Source organism: Osmerus eperlanus, chromosome 14 (assembly GCF_963692335.1).
Source record: "Osmerus eperlanus chromosome 14, fOsmEpe2.1, whole genome shotgun sequence".
NCBI classification, from domain to species: domain Eukaryota; kingdom Metazoa; phylum Chordata; class Actinopteri; order Osmeriformes; family Osmeridae; genus Osmerus; species Osmerus eperlanus.
The window spans coordinates 14407191-14430072 of record NC_085031.1 but is presented as its reverse complement, the minus strand read 5'-3'; the positions used below and the strand labels follow the sequence as shown (position 1 = coordinate 14430072).

The 22882-nt window shown below is 45.7% G+C and overlaps 2 protein-coding genes across 2 annotated transcripts; both read right to left on the bottom strand.

The window, feature by feature from the left end:
• Positions 1–645: 645 nt before the first annotated feature.
• LOC134033807 (adipose secreted signaling protein) lies at positions 646–7091 on the bottom strand. Its single transcript, XM_062478089.1, has 7 exons — positions 6915–7091; positions 5251–5351; positions 4447–4583; positions 3957–4116; positions 2905–3030; positions 1987–2479; positions 646–1848 (listed from the first exon to the last, which is right to left on the bottom strand). Exons 2-6 carry the CDS (start codon positions 5267–5269, stop codon positions 2382–2384), a joined length of 540 nt encoding a protein of 179 aa, XP_062334073.1. The 5' UTR covers positions 5270–5351; positions 6915–7091; the 3' UTR covers positions 646–1848; positions 1987–2381.
• Positions 7092–7222: 131 nt separating this feature from the next.
• btr01 (bloodthirsty-related gene family, member 1) lies at positions 7223–12929 on the bottom strand. The gene is made up of 10 exons (XM_062478090.1): positions 12786–12929; positions 11352–11641; positions 10941–11314; positions 10635–10730; positions 10013–10246; positions 9610–9757; positions 9359–9424; positions 9166–9192; positions 8740–8915; positions 7223–8225 (listed from the first exon to the last, which is right to left on the bottom strand). Exons 2-10 carry the CDS (start codon positions 11638–11640, stop codon positions 7857–7859), a joined length of 1779 nt encoding a protein of 592 aa, XP_062334074.1. The 5' UTR covers position 11641; positions 12786–12929; the 3' UTR covers positions 7223–7856.
• Between the last annotated feature and the right edge of the window lie 9953 nt (positions 12930–22882).

Sequence of the window (22882 nt, the reverse complement as noted above, 5' to 3'; positions counted from 1 at the left end):
GTGACCTGTTGAGAAGTGGAATTGATATCGCTGCAAATTACCAGAGTGACAAATTATACCATATTTTACATACTTTGGACTTGAAACTGGAGCATTCATTCACAAGACCTACATACCTTTCTGCTGTGGCAGGAACTTCCACTTCATCATAACATCTTAATCCACTGACACACAGATAACTCCTCTGTTTCATTTACCAACAGCATATGAAATATGGTTACTCAAGTGGTCTATCCTGTCTCACTGAATGTTTGACACATAACCTGGACCTCTCAACCTTTTCTACAGCTTAATGAAAACAAATGTAATATAGGTTTTATTTGGCCCATTCATACCCACATACTAAATTCAACTTAGTCTAAGTAGTCTGTGAGCACCAATAAAACAAGCTGCGATAAACACATTTTTAGTCAAATTTCAAGTCAAAAGTGTTGTACAGTTATTTGCTATTCCAAAGGTTGGAATAAGAACCTGTGTTCAGCATCAGGTCCCCTAGACTTGAACAGCTTACCCTGCCCTAGCCCGATGTACAGACATTGTCTCATAAAGCCACTGTCTTCTGAAATGTCAAACTTGATATTTCTTTAAAAAAACATATATCCTATCCTATCCCATATTTCCCATTCAGTCAAAGGTAGAAGAAAAAAGGGTTCGTTTTCTTTATTGCGATCGACAGTCTGTATATTTTAACCATTCACATTGAATTCCTCCTTGTTGATAGTGCAGTTTCAGAGAAGTACAAGAAATACAACTATACACGTAAGTCACAAACAGAATACACACACTGTATGTCTACAGACATTACGTAATACAGAAGTTAAACACCAAACACAAACAGGCAGAAAGAGGCTGATGTTAATATTTCACACAGATAACACAACACATTTAAACAACACCTAGGTTGACATATCATTCATCGTGTGTAATTGCTTATATATATTTATATAATATACCATATCCATATACAGATATGACACAGTGTGATTTGAGATACATAGTGATTGTTCATTTAAGGCAGCTACTTGGCTTGTGTTGTGGACTGAAGGGGAGGTGAGCAGTGGAGAGTAATCAGGGCCAGTTCTGAGAACACACGTACAGTAAATGAACGGGTTCATTAGAACTTGGTAGAGTCTAGTAATAGTATTGTGTACAGTAGGGCCTATTATATGGCGGAGTTTTTCAGTGTTGTATGACTGAGTGTTGCAGTGTTGTATGACTTAGTGTTGCAGTGTTGTATGACTGAGTGTTGCAGTGATGTATGACTGAGTATTGCAGTGTTGTATGACTTAGTGTTGCAGTGATGTATGACTGAGTATTGCAGTGATGTATGACTGAGTATTGCAGTGTAGTATGACTGAGTGTTGCAGTGATGTATGACTGAGTGTTGCAGTGTTGTATGACTGAGTGTTGCAGTGTTGTATGACTTAGTGTTGCAGTAATGTATGACTGAGTGTTGCAGTGATGTATGACTGAGTGTTGCAGTGTTGTATGACTGAGTGTTGCAGTGTTGTATGACTGAGTGTTGCAGTGATGTATGACTGAGTATTGCAGTGATGTATGACTGAGTATTGCAGTGATGTATGACAGTGTTGCAGTGTTGTATGCAGTGTTTTATGTAATGCAATGTGTCAGTGTTGTAGAAGTGTTGTAGTGTTATGGAGTGCTGCAGTGATGTATGACTGAGTGTTGCAGTGTTGTATGACTGAGTGTTGCAGTGATGTATGACTGAGTGTTGCAGTGATGTATGACTGAGTGTTGCAGTGTCGTATGACTGAATTTTGCAGTGTTTTATGTAATGCAATGTTTCAGTGTTGTAGAAGTGTTGCAGTAGGGGGGTGTTATGGAGTGCTGCAGTGATGTATGTTCTGCTGTGTGGTGTGTGTGACTTTAAGAGGAGGTCAAGGCCCCCTGGGTTTAAAGGTGCTTCGTACAGAACACCTGTAAAGTGTGTATGTGTGTGTGTGTGTCAAGATGTTATTCATATACCTCTAGCCTGTGTGAGTGTGCGTGTGTAAGAGAGAGAAAGAGAAAATGTACGTGTGAGAGTATGAGAAAGAGAATGTATGTGTGTGTGTATTTGAGAGAGAGATAGAGAGAAGGAAGGAGAGAGAGAATGTGTGTGCGTCTCTGTGCGTGTGTGTAAGAGAGAGAGAGAGAGAGAGAGAGAGAGAGAGAGAGAGAGAGAGAGAGAGAGAGAGAGAGAGAGAGAGAGAGAGAGAGAGAGAGAGAGAGAGAGAGAGAGAGAGAGAGAGAGAGAGAGAGAGAGAGAGAGAGAGAGAGAGAGAGAGAGAATGTGTGTGCGTCTCTGTGCGTGTGTGTAAGAGAGAGAGTAGTTCAGTGCTGGTTTAGCTCTATCATGGCTGGTTTCTCTAAGCAGAGGGTCATATCCTTTTCCGGTCGCTGTGCTTTGAGTCATTGTCTTTCTCCGTCCCTAAACACCGAACTCCTTCCAGCAACATGGGCGTCCCATGATGACGATCTACAGGAGAAAAAGAGAGGGGGGGAAGGGAAGTCGAGTGAAGCGAAGTCAAATGTTATCATCCCACTAGGGGAAATTTGGTATACATGTACATGAAAGAGGGAGAGAGAGAAGGACAAGAGGGAGAGAGAAGGAGAAGAAACAGGAAAGGGAGGGAGATACAAAAAGCCAGAGGAAGTGACATAGAGACAAAGAGCACAAAGTAGCAGGAAGAGACAAATGAGGAGAGGTGGAAGAAAAGAGACAAGTAGTTGTAGAGAGTAAGCTTTTGCTGAGATCACGTTGATAGACTGTGGTAGGAGGAGGCTTGCAATGAGGTATTATTCCACCAGAGGGAGATGTTAGCATGTTTACTATGGTACAGTATCCACACTGTACGTACATTTATATACAGAGTGTATGCTTCAGAGTGTGTGTACCCTCACCCATGACGCGTGCCTGCAGTCTGACCCGCAGGCCTCGGTCCCTGCGGCCCCTGCTGCCCAGAGTCAGCTCCTCCTGCAGCACCCCCTCCTGGTGGGTGGTGTACTCACATGTCACCCTCACACCTCCTGTACAGAGAGGGGCGGGGGGGGGGGGGGGAGTGGGTGGAGGAGGGAGAAAGAAAAGGAAAGAGATAGTGAGCGAAAGAGAGAGACAGTGAGAGAGAGAGAGAGAGAGAGAGAGAGAGAGAGAGAGAGAGAGAGAGAGAGAGAGAGAGAGAGAGAGAGAGAGAGAGAGAGAGAGAGAGAGAATCAGACATTCATCCCAAGCACCCCTGCTCCCCCAGATGCTGTCAGCCTGTGCAGAGTAGACTGAGGGGGAGCAGCACAGATCAGGAGGGTGACAGTATTAGAAGTTGTTAGACGACAGGTCTGACCAGAGCCCTGTCTGAGAGCCCAGAGGGAAGCTCAGATTCAGACCTCACGTAGAGGGCTGCGGAACTCCTCCACTCACTACATACTGTGTGTGTATGTGTGGGGATAAAAAAGTGTGTGTGTATGTCCCTGCGTGTGTATGCCTGTATGTGTGTGTGTGTGTAAGAGTGTGTGTGTGTTTGGCTTTTAGTCTGTAATGGGAGCGGTTGTATTGATCTGCTAGGCTCTGTTGTCTCCAGGCTGGTGTCTGTCTGGTAGTGGGGCATCTGTGCTCCACCCTGCCTGACCTTCATACTGGGGACAGAGGTTATCAAATAAACAGGCCTGCCGGTGCCCAATATAGACCCAGACATTTACAGTTGTACATGTCCTGACTATTATTAGGGAACAATCAAACCCCTGCAGCCAGTTCCAGATTAATTTCCAAAACAGCAGGCTCATCCATAAACATTTCATTAAAACAGAGGCAACCCTGACAGTTTTGGAATAATGTTTCGTTCTTACTTTAATGCAACATGATTGAATGTGCATTGAAGTAATCAAAGATCATTTCCCCAAAGATCATTTTCCCAGTGTGTGATGCTGAGGCATCCTCTTGTTTTCCCAACCCCTCTTCGTACCCTCGGGTGTGGGGGAGAGGCGGGTGACTCTGAGGTCGGCCCTGGCAGTGGGGGAGGAGGAGGAGGAGGGGAGGAGGGAGCAGACGTCCTTCCCCAGGGAGGGCACCTCCAGCATGGTGAAGACGATCTCGTAGCGGTGCTGGGTCTTCAGGAAGCCAGCCTGGTGGGACAGAGAGACAGGATGAGTTATGCGGATATTCACACACACACACACACACACACACATACAGACACACACACACACTCATTCACACAGACAGACAAATCCGTACATGTACGAACACACCGTCACACACACACAATCTCACACATACACACCCACATTAGAACACACACATACACGCACTCACACATCCTCACGCACACATCACAGATGGCCACATGATGAGTCATAGACTATTGAACAAGGAAACCATTACCTGACACAAACACACACACATACACCCACACAAGTTAAAAGTACTCTAGGCCACCACCAGGTCCCACCCACCTTGACCAGGAAACTGCCATCCTTCTCTGGGATAGCGATGATGCTGGCGTCGTTTGATAGGTCGTCTCGCCGCGTGGGCGAGCCGGGAGGTTCATCGTCGTCGGGGAAACGCACCCCTCCCCCCTTTGAGGTGGAGCCTTGAATTACACAAAGCATAGCATGGTCAGGGACGACACACACACAGAGACACACACATAGAGACACACACATAGAGACACACACAGAGATAGACACACACATAGAGACACACACATAGAGACACACACACATAGAGACACACACAGATATAGACACACAGATAGAGACACACACATAGAGACACACACACATAGAAACACACACAGAGAGACACACACACATAGAGACACACACAGAGATAGACACACACACAGATGGAAGCTGACAGAAAATAACTAAAAGAAGTGAAAGGGAAAAGGCAGATAGTGGTGCAGACAGACAGACAGACAGACAGACAGACAGACAGACAGATAGAATGCAGTTTGCAGTTGTCTGTGTCTTCATCTTAAATAACACACATGGAATTATAGGTTTAAAATAACTGAGAGGGAATGATAATATGAGGCAATGGCAGAGATTAAATAATCTAAATCCAGACCATGTCAGATGCAAAAATATGGACACACACGTCACACACACACACACCACTTATTGTATATTACAGTACACACACCACACATCACACTCTTTCTCTCCCACACACATGCTAAACACATACACACACAGACACACAAACACCTACACACACACAACCTCTTGGTATTCGGGGGGCAGTGAGGGACTCACCCTTCCTCCCTGTTGCCATGCTGACAGTGCAAGTGAGACCTGGGACGAGGGTTCAGACAGACTCAGAAGACAGGTTCCCTGTTGATGTCATCACTGACCTCCTGTGGGAAGGGCCAATGACATCAAAGAGGAAAGGGAGGGAGGATAGAGGGAAGGGAGTAGGAGGGAAGGAGGGAAGTAAATAAGGAAGGAACGAAGGATAGAAGGGCAGAAGGAAGTAGGAAGGAAGGAAGGAAGGAAGGATAGAAGAGCAGAAGGAAGTAGGAAGGAAGGAAGGAAGGATAGAAGGGCAGAAGGAAGTAGGAAGGAAGGAAGGACAGGAGGAGAGGGGGATGGGGGAGAGGGGGACATAGAAAGAGGCAGGGAGAGAAAGGACAGAATAATCAATGTCTTCCAGGTGATCACCATGCCATTGGTGAACAGTTTGTATCAAGTCTCCTATGAGACGCTACTATCCTTTCGTGTGATCTGCTGTTAGGTCAGGTCAGTGTTAGAAGGGAAGGGTTAAAGCTGTATGATGAGGGAACGTTGATCCTTAAACTGTCCACATGGGTAGAATCTGACTCAGAGCATCTGACAGCACTCCCTGTGGTCCAGAACACCTCCCTTCTCTCTGAACTCTCTGGAGTGGTAGATGAGTCCACACTGTATATATGTATTTACTACTATATTTAACTTTGGAGACAAAGGCAGAGAATTGGGACAGACTCTTCACTGTATGACCCATGATGAACTTTTCCATGGTAATCCCACAGTTTAGAGAGAGAGAGAGAGAGTTTGTGTGTGTATGTATGTGTGTGCATGTCATTAATAGTCCAGCTGGGACTCTGGGAATGCTACAATGGCAGGGCTGACGTACTCACTAAAGAAGCTTATCTCAGCCCAAAGCTTAGCAGCCAGGACAAACTACTAACAGAAACTGTAATTTTCTTATGGTTTTGACACTATGGACAAGATCCTAATTCACGGACATCACTACTATGATCACTAGAAAGAGACATTCTGATTGTTATGTAACCTACATCGCCAATCGATAAGGAAAAAAAACGAAGATATTGTAGAAAACACATTGTGACCTTTCTCGGTTGTCAGTGATGAACGGCAGAAAGAGGGAGAGCGATAGACGAAGTCGTTGTCTTCTCCGGAGCCACCTGCCTTTATCGAATGACACGCGCATGCGGCAACCGCTGCATGAAAAGCGAAACCGCACCAAAGAAGGGCGCGGCGCGCGCTGCGTTTATTTTACAGTTTGATTAGGTTCGAGTCACCATCCTCGTTTAGATTTCAATGAACGATTTACATTATTTACGGACGTAGGAGTTAAGGGACATCTCCTATTTACATTAGGTTGGAGTTACAATATGGTGGTGGAGGAGGAGACTGGTTGTCATGATGTCGCCCATCCCGCGCCAGGATGGAGTAGTCGTTACAACTCTCAACGAGCGACAACCAGGCCGAGTCAATATCACCAATGCAGCCGTTTACTACATAAAACACCTTTAAACCCGTCAGTTCTACCCAAGACAGTGCCGCAGCAATTCAGACACACCCGTCGTTTCATAAGCAGCAGTCTGGTGCAACCAGATATCTCCCAAACAACCAAGCGAGCTTCGAACTATGAACATACATGATTAGAAATACAACCAAAAAGATGATCAACTTACCGCGAGGATATCTGTTCAGTGCCAATTCGGTCATATCAAACCAAATGTTATCACTGAGGTTATCACTTCATTCGAACATGCGGTTCCTTGACAGGGCACTGCACGCTCCGCAGTCCGTTTACCAACTATACGGATACAGCACGACTCACCGCCGCCGCGTACCTTTTTGGTGGATGAGGCGCAATCATCATTGGTCGATGGTTTCTGACACGAGAGCGGAGCAGTCTCATCGAGATGAGGGGTTCGACCAGTCTACATGACTCTGCCTGGTTGCTTTGATGCTTCTGTTCATATATGTTGAGTTCCCATTGAGGCGTCTATTTTGTTCATTTTATTCGAGTCTCAAATAACGTAATTGAAATACACCAACTCATGCATAAAGACCACAGATAGGTCAAAGGTATAGAAAAAACAATAAAAAAAGGAAATCTGTTTTGAGTTTGAGAATTTAAAGATCAGTCTTTTGGTATCTGAAACGAAAAAGGTACATTTTCATAGTAAAAAAAGTGCCTGTTCAGAAAGACAAATGACAGAAAAATAAACATGGTTCGAAACAGGTCGAAACAGGGCATAACATTTTCTATATTTGCCAATCAATGTGAACAGAGATCAACAAGCATGGAATGAGATACAGCCCATCCTCTCTGGGTACATGTCAATACTCTGACCTTCCTTCCTTCCTTCCTTCTCCTCCACCCCCCTTTCCAAACCCAATGCAAAACACTAAATGTCCACTAGATGTCAGCCTCTACCTGTCTGTACCAGGTCAGGTGCTCAAGCACTGGCACGAGACTCCTTCATACAAGACCTGTCTACAGACTATTGGGATGTGAATGTATTACCGACGGACTACTGTAATATAACTATATACCAGGAACATCTAGATTGACCTCATCCACTTCTAACTATGAGTAAAACCCTCCGCCCCCCATCGCAGAATCCTCAGTCAGGCAGCGAGACGGGACAGATGACTAGCGGTGCCTCGTTGCAGCCGGACTTGTTGGTGCAGGGGGAGAAGAAGGGGTGGATGGTGTCTGAGAAGCGATCCGTGTACGTGTAGATCAGCAGCTTGGCCTCCACGTCGTAGAAGGACACCTGGCCCTTCTCGTAGTCCACGAACACCCCCAGCCTGCCGGGTCTGGTGGTCAGGCCCAGGGCCGTGGAGGGCTCCGTGCGGAAGGCGTAGTCCGTCCGGTCCCTCAGCGACAGAAACCAGTAACCGTGGGCAGGGCTCACCGTGATCTTCCCCTTCCTGTTGATGGAGCTGCTGGCCACGCCCACATCCCAGTCCGTCTTCCCTCCCACCTCCACCTGGATGGATGGAGGGAATGAATAAGGGAAGGAGGGAATGGATAAGGGAAGGAGGGAGGGAAAGAATAAGGGAAGGAGGGAGGGAATGAATAAGGGAAGGATGGAGGGAATGAGGTAGGAGGGAATGAATAAGGGAGGGAGAGAGAGGGAATGAGGGAGGAGTTAATGAATAAGGGAGGGAGAGAGGAGAGAGTGTGTTTACCTACAGTCTAAATCTTTTTGTTGTATGTGTGGCTTTGTGTGTGTGTGGCTGTGTGTGTGTATGGCTGTGTGTGTGTGTGGCTGTGTGTGTGTGTGGCTGTGTGTGTGTGTGGCTGTGTGTGTGTATGGCTGTGTGTGTGTGTGTGTGGCTGTGTGTGTGTGTGGCTGTGTGTGTGTATGGCTGTGTGTGTGTGTGGCTGTGTGTGTGTGTGGCTGTGTGTGTGCGTGGCTTTGTGTGTGTGTGGCTGTGTGTGTGTGTGTGGCTGTGTGTGTGTGGCTGTGTGTGTGTGTATGGCTGTGTCTGTGTGCTCGCCTCCCAGTAGTGGCGTCCGGAGGAGAAGCCGGGTTGCCCCAGAACGCAGACCACACGGTTGAACCTCTGCGGCCCGTCCTGCACGGGCTGGTACTGGTCACTGCAGCGCACCTGCTTCCTGTCCTCAGAGATGAGGAGGCGGGGGTGGGCCGTGGCCAGGTCCAACGTCACGTCAGCTATGGAAGTGAGCGGGAGACCGGGGGAGAGGTGAGAGTGGGAGATGGGGGGGGTGCAAGAGAGGGGAGACGGGGGGGGGGGGGGGGGCGTGTGGAAGGAGGGGGAGAAGGGGGGGAGGGTGCATGTGGAAAGAGAGGGGGTGAGGTGTATGGAGGGAGAGAGAGTCCATCAGTGGAAGAGCAGTTTCTTGTATTTGTATCAGTCTGTGACATATGAGAGTTGACAGACACACTCTACTAGTGAACCTACCTGCATATTCCTGCACCTTCCTCACCTCTGCAGAGAGAGGGAGATGGAGAGAGAGGGAGATGGAGAGAGAGGGTGATGGAGGGAGATGGAGAGAGAGGGAGGGGAATCGAGGATACGTTAAAACACCTCAGTTTTGATCAACCCTCTTGTGTTTGTGTGTGTGAGAGAGTGAGAGAGAGAATTTAAAGCTTACTTGGGTTATGTCTGGAGACAGCTTGGTCTGTTGGTGGCTGTAAACCTGCTGGTGCTACAGAGCCACCTGTAGAAAGTCAGTTTCAGAGCTCATTATACTATTAGATTAGAGTCCATTAGATTCCTTTATATGCTATGACAGTGGTGTTGTCCAACATGTGATATCTAATAAAGTATGGAAATTCCTCGTTGTACACATTGATTGACTGACTGTGTGATAAAAGGTGTATGTGATCAGTGGTGATCACTCACAGATCTCAGGCAGTCTCCTCAGCTCTTCCTGGAAACGCTCAACCATTTGATTGACAGTTCGGAGCACCAATCCCGAGGAGAGCTCAGAAGTCACATTGGCGTCAGACCAATCCCTGGTCTGCAGAGGGTTGGCGATTGTGGGGAAAGTCTGCAGGTGGAAGAGAAGATTTGAGAGGAGGAAGAGGAGCATGGTGGTTAAGGAGCGAAAGGATGAGCTTTCAGTGAGACTTGTCATTTCTCTTTTCAAGGTCAATAGGTCCCTGATTCCCAGCCGGCTACTAATCAAACATCTGGTCAACCCTTTTTAATGATGGTGAAATCTTTTCCTCTGCCATCGATTATGTATCCTTGGACATCATCACAATAAGGAGGAAGGGGTGAACGTTAGAGACCGGGCGCCCACCCTGAGGAAGAGCACACAGTCGTCCGTCTGTCCCAGCTGTGTGAGAGCGCTGCTCTTCTTCTTCAGCTCCGAGATGTCCTGCTCCAGCTCCCTGAGGAGTGCCTGGCCGTGGTGGTGCGCCGCCCTCCTGGCCGTCTCCACCAACTGCAGCAACTCCGCCTGGCACCGCTGCACGCTGGCCACCAGGGAGGTGAACACATGCACCGTGCCCTGCGTCTCCCGCTCCGCACACACCTGGAGAGAGGGGGAGGGGAGGGGAGAAGAGAGGAGAAGAGAGGAGAAGAGAGGAGAAGAGGGGAGGGGAGGGGAGAAGAGAGGAGAAGAGGGGAGAAGAGGGGAGAAGAGAGGAGAAGAGGGGAGAAGAGGGGAGAAGAGGGGAGAGGAGAGGTGGAAGGGAAGGGAGTGAGATGGGTTGGGTTGGGTTTCAGACACAATTCAGAGTAAAATACTAAAGAAATGGATAAAAGGAGGTGAGGATGATGAGGAGTAGATAGAGGAGAAAGAAGAGGACAGGAGTCAACAGGAAATGGGAAGAAGAGACTCTGAAACAAGGCTTGAAAAGTAAGATGTGGTCAAAAGGAATGAAGAGATTGAAAGAAATAAAAAAAGAGAGGTGTGTCACCTGTATGTCCTGCAGGCAAGTCTTGATCTCCTCCACCTTCCTCTCTCTCTCAGTGATCAAGTCCCTCAGCTCCACCTCCGTGATGCCCAGCTGGGACTGAGGACACAATCAGAACAGTTCAGACAAGCCCGCATGAACACACACAATGCTCTCGCACACACACTCTCCCCTTCCTCTCTCTCTCTCTCTCTCTCTCTCTCTCTCTCTCTCTCTCTCTCTCTCTCTCTCTCTCTCTCTCTCTCTCTCTCTCTCTCTCTCTCTCTCTCTCTCTCTCTCTCTCTCTCTCTCACTCACTCATCTCCCTACTTTCTTGATCTGCCACTCTCTCTTGGCAGGTAAGATCATGTGGCTCTGGTGCTCCGTCTCCACGCAGGTGGCGCACACACACGTCTGGTCTGTCCTGCAGAACAAGTCCAGCCCGCGCAGGTGGGCGGGACACAGCGGGACGTCGGGGGTTGAGTCAGCCGGCCCACTCAGGGTGAACCTCCTCTGTGACGGCTGGGCCACGCCGGGGGAGGTTGGGGGCGGGAGTGTGTGTTGCGGGGTGGACGGGTGAGGGTAGGAGACTGGCGGGGGGGTCCGTGACGTCGCAGGACGCTGGAAGCGATTCTTCATCTCAGCGATCACGCTGACCGGCATCTCTCCTGGTCTCGGGGGTACGGGGGGGCGCAAGTCGGACCCTAGCGCCCCCCCCCCCTCCCCGCCCCCCTTCCACACCTCCCCCTCCCAGTCCTCCCCCTACATCCAACCCCGCCTCTGCCATGCGCTGGAACTGCTCGGTGATCTCCTTCAGCGTCCTGTTGATGTGCAGCTCGGGGCGCTTGCGGAAGCTCTCCTTGCAGAGGGGACACTGGCAGGCCTTGTTGCCGTTACTGTCCCAGTAGGAGCAGATGCACACCTGGCAAAAGCTGTGTCCGCACGGTGTGGAGACCGGGTTGTTGAACACATCCAGGCAGATGGAGCAGGTGAACTGGTCCTCCGACAGGAGACTGGTGGACAGAGACATACTGGAGGAGTGGGGAGGAGGGGGAAGAGGAGGGAGGGGAGGGGAGGATAGAGGAGAGGAGGAGAGGAGAGCAGAGGAAATGTATTACTGCAATTTACAGTGGTAGCAGTACTTCAAGATCTCTACCTGGAACTGTTCCCACGTGTACGCACGTACACGCCTTGCCTGGGGAGCATGCATGGAAGCCCAACTGACAAGTGTCCAGATAAACCAAGGTATGTGAGTTATGCACCCCAGAAAGGAATTTGCCTGAGTCACATACTCTGTCTCTCTCTCCCTCTTTCACACACACACACACACACACACGCACACGCGCACACACACACACACACACACACACACACACACACACACACACACAGAGCAGTGTTACAACACTGGAAGGAATTATTTTTCTTTTTATATCCATTTGCCTGTAGCAAACAGCAGCAAACAACCTCCTCTCAACAGGAAACACAAACCATCTTCAATTCCTGTTTCACCCATTTGATGCTCACAAAATAAAATTCCATGTATCTTTGTTTCATTCAGCTTTAAATCAATCCCAGTTAAAAGTAGACAATGCACAAGAAAGGATGAGACACTTTATCATTCATCAAAGGAATCTGACAGATTATCAGCTGTCATCAGTGGACCACGGGTGAGGAATGTTAAGACAGAACTTCAACATTTTGATCATAGGTGATGATAAGGAAGAAGACAATGCATTGCTTTAACTTCATCCTGACAGACAGATAGACAGACAGACAGACACTACATACCAATATGAGACAGAGAATTGATTCATATTACTTATCGTGTGAATATAGTCCTTCTTGCTTTACAAGGACTATTGGTAGATTTAGAAGTAAATCTACCTCATTAACCAGCCTTACTGGGATCCACCCTTTCACACACACACACACACACACACACACACACACTCACACACACACACACACACACACACACACACATACACACATACACACATACACACATACACACATACACACATACACACATACACATACATACATACATACATACATACATACATACATACATACATACATACATACATACACAGTATTACGTTTTCAGTACGAACATATAGCAGGTAAAAGTAAACTGGATTAATGTTTAGGATATTCAGAGATAACTACCTGTTTCAGTGAAGGCTCTTTTCTCCCAAATGAATGTTTTACAGGATTCTTGCTCTTTCTGTCTCTCTTGTCTGTGTAGGTCAGACTGAGATCAGAAACTCATCATGACTGTAGTTAGGTAGCTAGGTAAGTTAGGTAACTTCCTTGTTCGTCCCGTTCCCTTTCCTCCCCCTGCCAATCCAACCTGCCCAACAGGTGTAGTCCTTTCAAAACATTTCATTACCTTTTTTCTCTCTCTCTCTGGACTACTATTGTCTCAATGTATGATGTCTCTCTCTCTCTCTCTCTCTCTCTCTCTCTCTCTCTCTCTCTCTCTCTCTCTCTCTCTCTCTCTCGCTCTCTCTCTCTTCAACTTCACTCTCCCAATTTCTCTCTTCTTATTCTTCTATTTCTATCCTATTTCTATTTCTATTCCTTCAGAAAAAAGGAAACACGACTAGGGTAATGAAAACATGAACGGCTGGGCCACCGTCATGACAAGGATGAGTTGTCAAAACATCTAATTTTGACAGTTGTTTGATCTTGAATGAAGCAAATATGAGCCGCGTAAGATAACACATTTGAATTCTTCCTGGTGATTGATGGCAAACTTTTTCTACCATGGCCATTTGTACTGTTGCAAAATAAACAGCTTTAATGAGTGAAGCAAGTACAGGCTAAATTGTTCAATCAATACATTAGTGTGTTGAATGAATTTTTACATTAATCACAGTTCACAGCTTTACAGTAATCAAACTTATTTTATTGAGTTGAACATAGTTTTTCAACACACAGTGCCATACACAATAACAAGCTATCACATAGATGAAATAACATCAGCGAGTGATGGATTACCTGTAGTAAAGAATTAAATTGTGAGGATTTTATTACTTGTAGGGTTGATAATCCGGTTAGGATTAGGGTTACAGGTGAGAAAAAAAAAAAAAGATAAATAATCCTAACTAAATTCCAAAGTACTTTAAAAGCAGTTTATGGAGATGTGGTTGTATTTGTGGTGAACACTCCCAGCTCTGTTGAGTCCACAAACATTAGCATTATATTAGATTGTATAAACAATCAAATTAATGTATTCCTAGATAACAATTTAAATACGTGTAATTTGAGCACAGGATTAGCATCCTGGCACACACACCCACTCCAACACATCCCTAACCCCTCCCCTCCCCCAGCGCTCCCCTGACCAGCACAAAGAGTCCAAAAGAAAACGCCTGTATGCCTGTGGTGAAACCTGACTCAAAGTAAAGACGGAGGAAAACGAAAAAGATACGAATGGCAGACAAACTAAACAAAATTTCAATCACCGTCAGGTTGAGGATGAATTACTCTCAGACAATGGTCCCGCCCACTCCCCTGGTGATCAACCACACGACGTAGCCATTGGTGGGAAGACTCAGGATGAGGTTGATGGAGTGGGCTGAGACTTCAAATTTAATTCTGTCGAAGGTGCCTCCAGACAGCAAAGTGGTGTCATTGGTGTGGTTATTCATCTCCTGTCAGGGTGTGTTGTGGTCTCCAGCTTCTCTGTAAATCTACTCTGCTGTGAGACAGTAAAGAGCCTGTTCAAGATTAAATCTCAAAACCAGATTAGGATGAAAGCAGATGAAAATCATATGGAGAGAGTACAAAACACACCTGTTATGGCAACAGATCTCTGGATAATCTGATTGGTATTTTATTGTCAGGTACTAAAACAAAGGCCAACACCCATCCTAGCCCAGCCCTCAATCAATCTATTGCTCACACACACACACATACAGACACACACACACAGAATATTTAGAAAGTGATCTGAAATGCAAATTTGTATGTGTCAGGAACAACCATTAGAGAGACTGACAATGAAAGCAATCACGATGAAGAATTGTGCTCTGTGTCACATACATACATATACATATGAAAATCTATTCAAAGCACCTGGGCAATTCCAACGACAGATGTACAATGAATTTTTATCAAATAAAACATTGAAACTTGAAATTGAATTTACAATGAATCAATTTATTGACAAAAACCAACATGTGGTCCTAGTGACAGCTCACTAATCAGCAACCAGAAAAACTGTTAGCAATCATCAAAGAATCATCTTTGATCTAATAATAACTGACGACACTTTGAATAGCTTGTTAGGCTATTGTTAAGTCAAATTCTTACCAAGAAATCCACAAAATACAAATAAGTCAAACTACAGTCTGTATGCTTATTCCAGTAAAGACCATTCCAAGTCTGCTTTTATAAAAGTCCTTTGAGAAAGGGAAGTTTCCCAGCCCTGTGGAGGTAGAGGAGGGGATTGACAAACCCAGTCACCACCAAGCAAGCAAAACATACAACAATACCAGAATAGAAATGTGCAAATGTCAAAGTTTCCCTCAGATATACAATCATAATGCAAGGCAACTGAGGGATCACAGTGCACAGTAGGATGATCAGGATGATCTTAAAGGCCCTTGTCTTCATGGCCTTGCCCCCCCTCCCTACCTCTCTCACCCTCCCTACCTCTCTCCCCCCTCCCTACCTCTCTCACCCTCCCTACCTCTCTCCCCCCTCCCTACCTCTCTCGCCCTCCCCTGGCCCGGGACGTTTCAGAGCCCTGAGGACTGAGAGGCAGCAGAACAGCATCACGCCAAACACCACCAGGATCAAAGCATTAAAAACGTAGGAGAATTGATTAGCCAAAGATGTAAAAATGATGGAGACGCCGCTAAAACCCAGAACCATCACCCAGACCAGGACACAGCAGGCCAGCCTGTAACTCAGGGGTTTGTACTTGAGGAAGACCACAGGGTGGACCACCGCCAGGTAGCGCTCCAGGCAGATGCAGGTCTGGAACATGGGTCGTCCAAAATTAAAGAAGCCTAAGGCAAAGGTAGACATCACTCTAAAAGGTTCGGTTTTGAGGTACAGATAGACGATAGCGAAAACATTGAACAGACAAAACAAGATCTCGGTCATGGCCAGGTTGAGAGCAGATAACTCTGAGGCCATTGTCCCACCCGCTCCGCTTATGATCAGCCACAGGACATAGACATTGGTGGGGAGACCCAGGATGAGGTTGATGACAAAAGAAGAGACCAATACAAGGTTTGAAGGAAATAAATGGTTGAGGGGGTCAGACTGAGTTTGATTGCCTTCAGAGATGTTCATGCTTCCTATTCAATAGAAGGTTGCCTGGAAAGACATGTAGAGTCTGGTGAGAGAAAGTGGACATTTTAAGCATGTACAATAGTAGGATTAATTATTACATGGAATCTGGAATGCCACCAACCTGGACTGTCTGAGTAGCTTGCTCTTCAAACTGTATGTGAGTCGGTTGTGTCTCTATCTACTGGGATCTACACTTTACATAGCCAAATGAATGTGTGCATGTGTGCAAATATTAAATCTGATCATGCAAGATCTGTATCAACATAATCTAATCCTTTAATTGCTGTATAGTGAAACGGTGATTACAAACATCTTCACGTGTTACCAATAATGGGAGGACATTAGGAATACTTTTGAAAAAGATACGAAACTAATAGAACAAACCTCAGTTTCTACTCAAAGTGATTTTTAGAGAACTTTGACACCTTTTCCTGTTTCTGAGACTCATTAGTTTCCACTGAACCCAGGAGTCTGTTGCTTTAGTTTCCACTGTGAACTTTGGGAATCACAAACGATGCAAAGCTTTACATTTTAGGAGCTCCTTTTGCAAAGGCTGGTGGTTGGTTCGGATTCAAATTCAAAGCTCCAGTGACACAGAAACTTTGAGTGAACTATGTTCAACTCCTCTCCCCCTCTGTCTGTCTGAATACAATGTGACACACAAGACATTCAATTCTGCATTTAACAAGCATTTATTATTATCAGTTTACCTGAGATCAACTTCATTAATGAACACAATTACAATATACTTTTTTAAACTCCCAGAGCTGACCAAGTGTCCTCTGATACACCTATAGCTGTAACCTATACCACAACGTACACTGTAACCTCCATTAACACACGACTAAACTGAAAAAACAACCTCAACAGCTAATTCACAATGATTGTAAAAAGGTTATGTAACATGACTAGGATGTTCCTCAGATGCCTCTGATACAGGGCAGTCTTCCAGTCTTGTGGAGGTAGAGGAGGGGCTGGACGAAACCTGTCACCACGGTGATAGAGAAACACAGACTTCTGGCTCTGAAAAATACACCTTTCCATTTTCCATGAAAAGCAATGATTACAGCTATCCATGGAAAGTAGGTTAACATCATAGTCACCAGGATGAATAGGATTATCTTGAAGGCCCTCATCTTAACATCACTGCCCCTTTTCCTGTCTCCCTCTCCTGGCACAGAACGTTTCAGAGCCCTGAGGACTGACAGACAGCTGAACAGGTTTAAGCTCACCAAGAAAATGTATTGAGTCAAGTAAATGTTAAACAATATCTGAGGCTCAGTCATGAAAAAGGCTAAACCATGCACAGTTTGGACCATCCAGACCAGGGCACTGCAGGCCAGTCTGTACCTCAGGGGTTTGTACCTGAGGAAGATCACAGGGTGGACCACCGCCAGGTGGCGTTCTAGACAGATACAGGTCTGGAATATGGGCCGGCCTATGTTTAGTAAAACCGTAGAAACCGAGACAATCTTTTGAAGGTGCATCTTTCTTAGCTGTTCTTCCAGAAACAACAATAATGAAAACAAGCAGTAGAGGATCTTTTTCACGGCCAAACTGAAGGAAAAGATCTCTGAGGCCTTGATCCCCCCGACTCTGCTCGCAATCAACCACAGGACGTAGCCATTGGTGGGGAGACCCAGGATGAGGTTGAGGGAGGTGGAGGCTTTGGTTAAAGGTCTGTTATATATACATAGAGAGAGAGAGACATGAACATAGACACACTTCTTCATATGAACACATATTAACCCCGTATAATGAGCATTTTTGTACATAATTTTACACATGTAAACTCTCACACCCCTTAACACACAATATAATTAGACATCATCACTGTACTGTATATACATTAAAATACAAATATGAACAGCTAAACATATGATATTTGTTACAAAATGTGATGTAACATACAAATACACACAGCTTACTCAAAAAATGTTACAGCCATACACTGAAACACAACTCAAACAGCGTTCACATTTACACAACAATCTCACACATCTACACACCTCAGCAGTCCTTCTATGTGTTTCGTCAGAAACTTCTAACTTGTCATGTTCCCCTCCAACCAGCCTTGACGTCTATGTCACTCCTCCCTTTAATCTCTGTCATTCCACTCCTTGTTCATGCCTCTATCATGCCAGCCCTCTATCCGTGTGCTGCAGCATACCCCGTGTGGGCTCCCTGTTCAGACTCCAACCACCACATGGCATGCAAAGAGTCCAAACAGGCACAAACAAATGACTAAGATGGAGGCGTGATATCATACTTAGATTTACCAAGTAGCTTTATTTATTTATTTTGCTCTTAAGTGAGAAATGACAGTACAAGCAAAATATAAACTTTATTGATCCAGTTGTCTTCTCCTTCAATTCAACAAATCCACTACAATCTCTTGTTATGAATTTATGTAAGTTTAGAAACATTTGGCAGTTCTACAATGGGGGACATATCTCTCTAATAGAGTTCTCTAATACAGGCCAGTCTCCCAGAACTGTGGCGGTTGAGGAGTGACTGAAGCAGTATCCAGACCCAGGCACTGCAGCCCACCCTGTACTTCTGTGGTTTGCCCCTTTGGAGCAGAGGACAGACAGCATCAGAATGGAGCATGTGCAACAGACCACTGAATGAAGGAATGTGTATTGAATGACAATTACCTGCTCAACAGGATCGGAATTGAATGGGAATTGAACTTTATTTGACTTTAGCAGTCATGTTAACTTCTTAATTCTATTTAGCAATCTTAACCATTGCACATTTTTTTTATGTTGAAACAATTACACAGTGTGGCTTAAACTAGGATACTGGCTGAGAAATATTGATAGGTCAGACTAGGCAAGGCTGTAAACTTGACTATGTTTTCCTTTTTGGTAAGAAACTTCAGAAAGACACAATCTGCTGGAGCATTCATTGGAATTTTATTAAGATAGGAATGAACCATAGATGAACCATTACAATTATCCAACATACTCATTGGATTGAGAGGAAGTTTGAATTGGCTTAAGGGGAAGTACTACAGGTAAATAGTCCCAAAATATGAAGAATACAAATGTACCAGATAAATAAATATACACAAAAACAGTTTTTAATTGTGGCCATAAAGGCCTTTGGTCCCTTCACCCATTCATTATGAAATTCATTTAAATGAACTTAAGTTATTGGTTATTAAACACCTGATTTACATTTACTACAAGTATTTGTGTTTGTTAAAGTATCGGATACAATGTAAAGGGAAAGTCAGTCATATTATTTTGTTGTATCCTAACAAGTCAGAATATTAGGAAATCACAGTATACGAGTAGATAAAACCTAACATTTATCTAGAACTACTGTGAGAACCAACTCAACTCTTAAGTGCCTTAACCATTTGGCCAAGTGGACATCCTTGTATTCTAGTTTGTTTTGGGCATACTATGATACTTTTGTACTAAGGAGCCATGTTGAGACAGGGGAGTTTCCCAGTCCTGTGGAGGTAAAGGAGGGGTTGGACAAACCCACCCACTGTAGAAAGAGATAAAGATAGGTGGATGGCAAAATAGAACCGTTCCCAACTCAAAACATTGAGGTTGATGCAGTCAACAGTCATGAAAACTGAAATGATTTGAGAAAAATCCATAAAGGCATCCATGGTGGAGTTGGTGGAGACGTGTCCTGATGTGGTGTTCATCTGGTCTCAGGGAAGAGCTGGTCTGATGTTTGATCCAACAATTTGGCCCAACAAAAGCTGGTTCTGTGAGGAGTTATTGATTATTAGATTCAGGCAGTAGAATGTAAACTAATTTTGCAAAATCATTTTTTTTCAGATATACTACGTACACTAAATTGCAATAGTAGGTGAACACTGCTCGGTATATGGTTTTGTCAAGTTTGGTGAGGAAAACTTCTAGTTTGTTGTTGAACTTGTAGTTCCCCGGTTATCAGATTCTCAGATGATCAATTTACTAAACTGATCAGTTTACCCTGCTTAGGTTTCTGCCCCCGCGACCCGTCCCCCGGAAAAGCGTCAGATGATGGATGGATGGATGATCAGTTTATCAGTAAGCAGCAAAATACTAGAAAAAGTTACAGAAAATACAGTCACCATACAGTACACTTTTCTCTTCAAAAGCAAACAATACTAAATATGAGAAAACTTTCATTGTATGTATTGAAATAGCTTGTTTTGTGGAAAACAGAATGGCTGCAAACCTCTGGTAAAGTCTTGTCTGGTTTTGTCTCTTCTCTTCTTTTCTCTTCTAATGTCCTCTCCTCTCTTGGTGCAACAGTAATGTTGGCTTGCCTCTCTCTCTTACATTATTTAGCTGCCTCTCTTCTCTGCCCCGGACCTCTCATGCACACCTGTGTGCTCAACGAATTACTTCAAGTTACCTAAGCTTGAGTCTCTGTTGGATGTAAAAGAGGTGGTTCAGACTGACAGGTCATCTAGACTGATGAATGAGCGAAGCTAGTTCAGGCATGGCACTCGGGCAGCACACATCATCCGCTCATTACCACACCTGCAGAGCTGCCAACTCTCACGGTTTCACCGTGTGACACACGCATTTCAACCATTTCTCACGCTCTCACGCCACACATTGTATATCTCACGCTGAAAAGGCAACGCCAAACAAGTAGCCAAGCTAACGTTGTAAACAGTAACGGACGAGGCGCAGAATAACGGAGTGAAGCATCATTGACGCGCAAACAGCCGTGTAAACTCGCCTGGGGGGGGAGTGAAGCTTGCGAAAACTCGCCGAAGTGGGGGGGGGGGCGGGGGGGGGGGGGGCTACCAACTCTCACGCCAAGGTTTTTGGAAAAGTTGGCAGCTCTGCACCTGTGTTAGCCATGCACAGGACAGCCATGAAGTAGTGGGAGTCAGATGGCTGAGCGGTTAGGGTATCGGGCTAGTAATCAGAAGGTTGCCGTTTCGATTCCCGGCCGTGCAAAATGACGTTGTGTTCTTGGGCAAGGCACTTCACCCTACTTGCCTCGGGGGAATGTCCCTGTACTTACTGTAAGGCGCTCTGGACTCTGACAAAGACAAATTGAGGGCAAAGAACTCGGTCGTCATGGAAGCCGGCGTCGAGGAGGCGATGACCAAGATGTTGGTCGGGACGGAGAGTAGGAATTTAGCCGCCTGGACTGCTGTGTAAAGCCAGTAGAAGTCCCCAATCCAAAAGACAGGTTGCTATGGGGAGAGTGAGGAGTTCCCTGGAAAGGCTTCTTCTGTGGTGGAGGTCATAGCACCTGATATTTCAGATACAACTGAGAGAGTGAGAGTGTGAGGGAGAAAAGTAGGTAGGAGAGAATAAAAAGTGTCAAAGAAAGTGAGTGAGAGTAAGAAATAGAGGGAGAGAGAACGAATGCGCGAAAGAAAAAGGAGAATGCAAGTTCGGGGATGACTGACACATAACTGCAGTACCATTCGTTATACATGTTGACAATATGTTAAAATAAAATTCAAATTAGTAATACTTATGTATTAACTTAATGGTGTATGCATTAGGAAAGGTAAAGGAAACCAACCGTCAAATTTAGGATGAGTTGCTGCGTCTGTCTCTTGGTGTAGCGATAGTGACTGAGTGAACAAATCCTGTACACACCCTGCAATAAGATACACTACTGTGTGTGATTGGGTCTTATGTGCATAAAAGCATGTTTGTGTGTGTGTCTGTTAGCCTCGTAATGAACATTCAAATCAAGCATGCGTTGTTGGTACAGCATCAGAGACGTCCTTGTCAGGTGTGAAACGCAAGCAGTGCCGGTCCTTCCTACAGGTGACATAGGCAGCGGCCTAGGGGACATGAAGAGGGGGGCGGCGATTTCCGAGTGCATACAATTTAAAAACTAGTTTTTTCAATGGCGTTTCAAACGCACTACCAGCAGAGGGCGCCAAACGCGGCCCGTCATATGTCCGTGTTGTGGTTGGCGCCCCAGGGGGGGGGGGGGTGGACCCAAACGCACTCACCCAAATAGCTTACATTTCTCACTAGATGCTTACATGCTTACATAACTAAAAAAGACACACGCAGGGACACGTCAGGACTACTTGGAAAACATGAGAGAAAACACGAGGGAAAACATGAGGGACAACACGAGGGAGACTGGATCATGGGCCACACTGCAAAAACTGTGCTTCTCAGTGTGATAATCAACCTCTCTGCAGGGGCCAACAATATGAGTTTGTGATTAGAAAGACCTTGGATGTTGGGTACAGACCAGAGAACCAGTAATGGTTAAGGAAGTGCTAATGTGTTTTGGTAATGACTGCATAGTCAGCAAGCCACTTGGGATTCCCCTCCACAGCCTTCCCCTTTCTTGTCCTTCTTCCACCCCTCCACCCCCCTCCTACTTCTACAGACCCAGCTCTGTGACAGCTGCACTGTCCCACACCTCCTAAAAAAACACCATCTAACACACAGGCACACTCATACAGTAATGTATAGACACACAAACACACACACACACAGTATATCCACACATACACACACCCTGCTCAGAGCTGTATGCCGCCTCCTCCGGCACCCCTGGTGTCCTCACACTTCACGTTTACCTCTCAATCAGCAGTCTGTTGAAAGGGGACACCTAGCCTGCCAATGTGAGTTACTGCTGTGGGGCCCCTGGCTGTTCCCCTCAGACTGGGATCCCACTCATACCTCCAGCACCAGGCTTGCCCCTGGAACATCTGAGGTCCTGGTCAAGGACCAGGCTTCTTATGGGCTACACTGCTGTCATTGATTGATATGGGCAGTACAGTTCCACATTAGCCTCTCATTGGTCTGAACTGCCTCGCAAGCCTCTCATTGTTACATTTACATTTAGTCATTTAGCAGACGCTCTTATCCAGAGCGACTTACAGCAAGTACAGGGACATTCCCCCGAGGCAAGTAGGGTGAAGTGCCTTGCCCAAGGACACAATGTCATTTTTCACGGCCGGGAATCGAACTGGCAATTTCAGATTACTAGCCCGCTTCCCT

Coding starts and splice junctions, on each gene's coding strand:
- LOC134033807 (XM_062478089.1), bottom strand. Junction 4,117..4,446: donor ATGGCAGTTTCCTGGTCAAG/GTGGGTGGGACC, acceptor CTGTCCCACCAG/GCTGGCTTCCTGAAGACCCA. Junction 3,031..3,956: donor CCTCTCCCCCACACCCGAGG/GTACGAAGAGGG, acceptor CTCTCTGTACAG/GAGGTGTGAGGGTGACATGT.
- btr01 (XM_062478090.1), bottom strand. CDS start 11,640: ATGTCTCTGTCCACCAGTCTCCTGTCGGAGGACCAGTTCACCTGCTCC. Junction 11,315..11,351: donor GGGAGGACTGGGAGGGGGAG/GTGTGGAAGGGG, acceptor GGGGGGCGCTAG/GGTCCGACTTGCGCCCCCCC. Junction 10,247..10,634: donor CTTGCCTGCAGGACATACAG/GTGACACACCTC, acceptor CCCTCTCTCCAG/GTGTGTGCGGAGCGGGAGAC.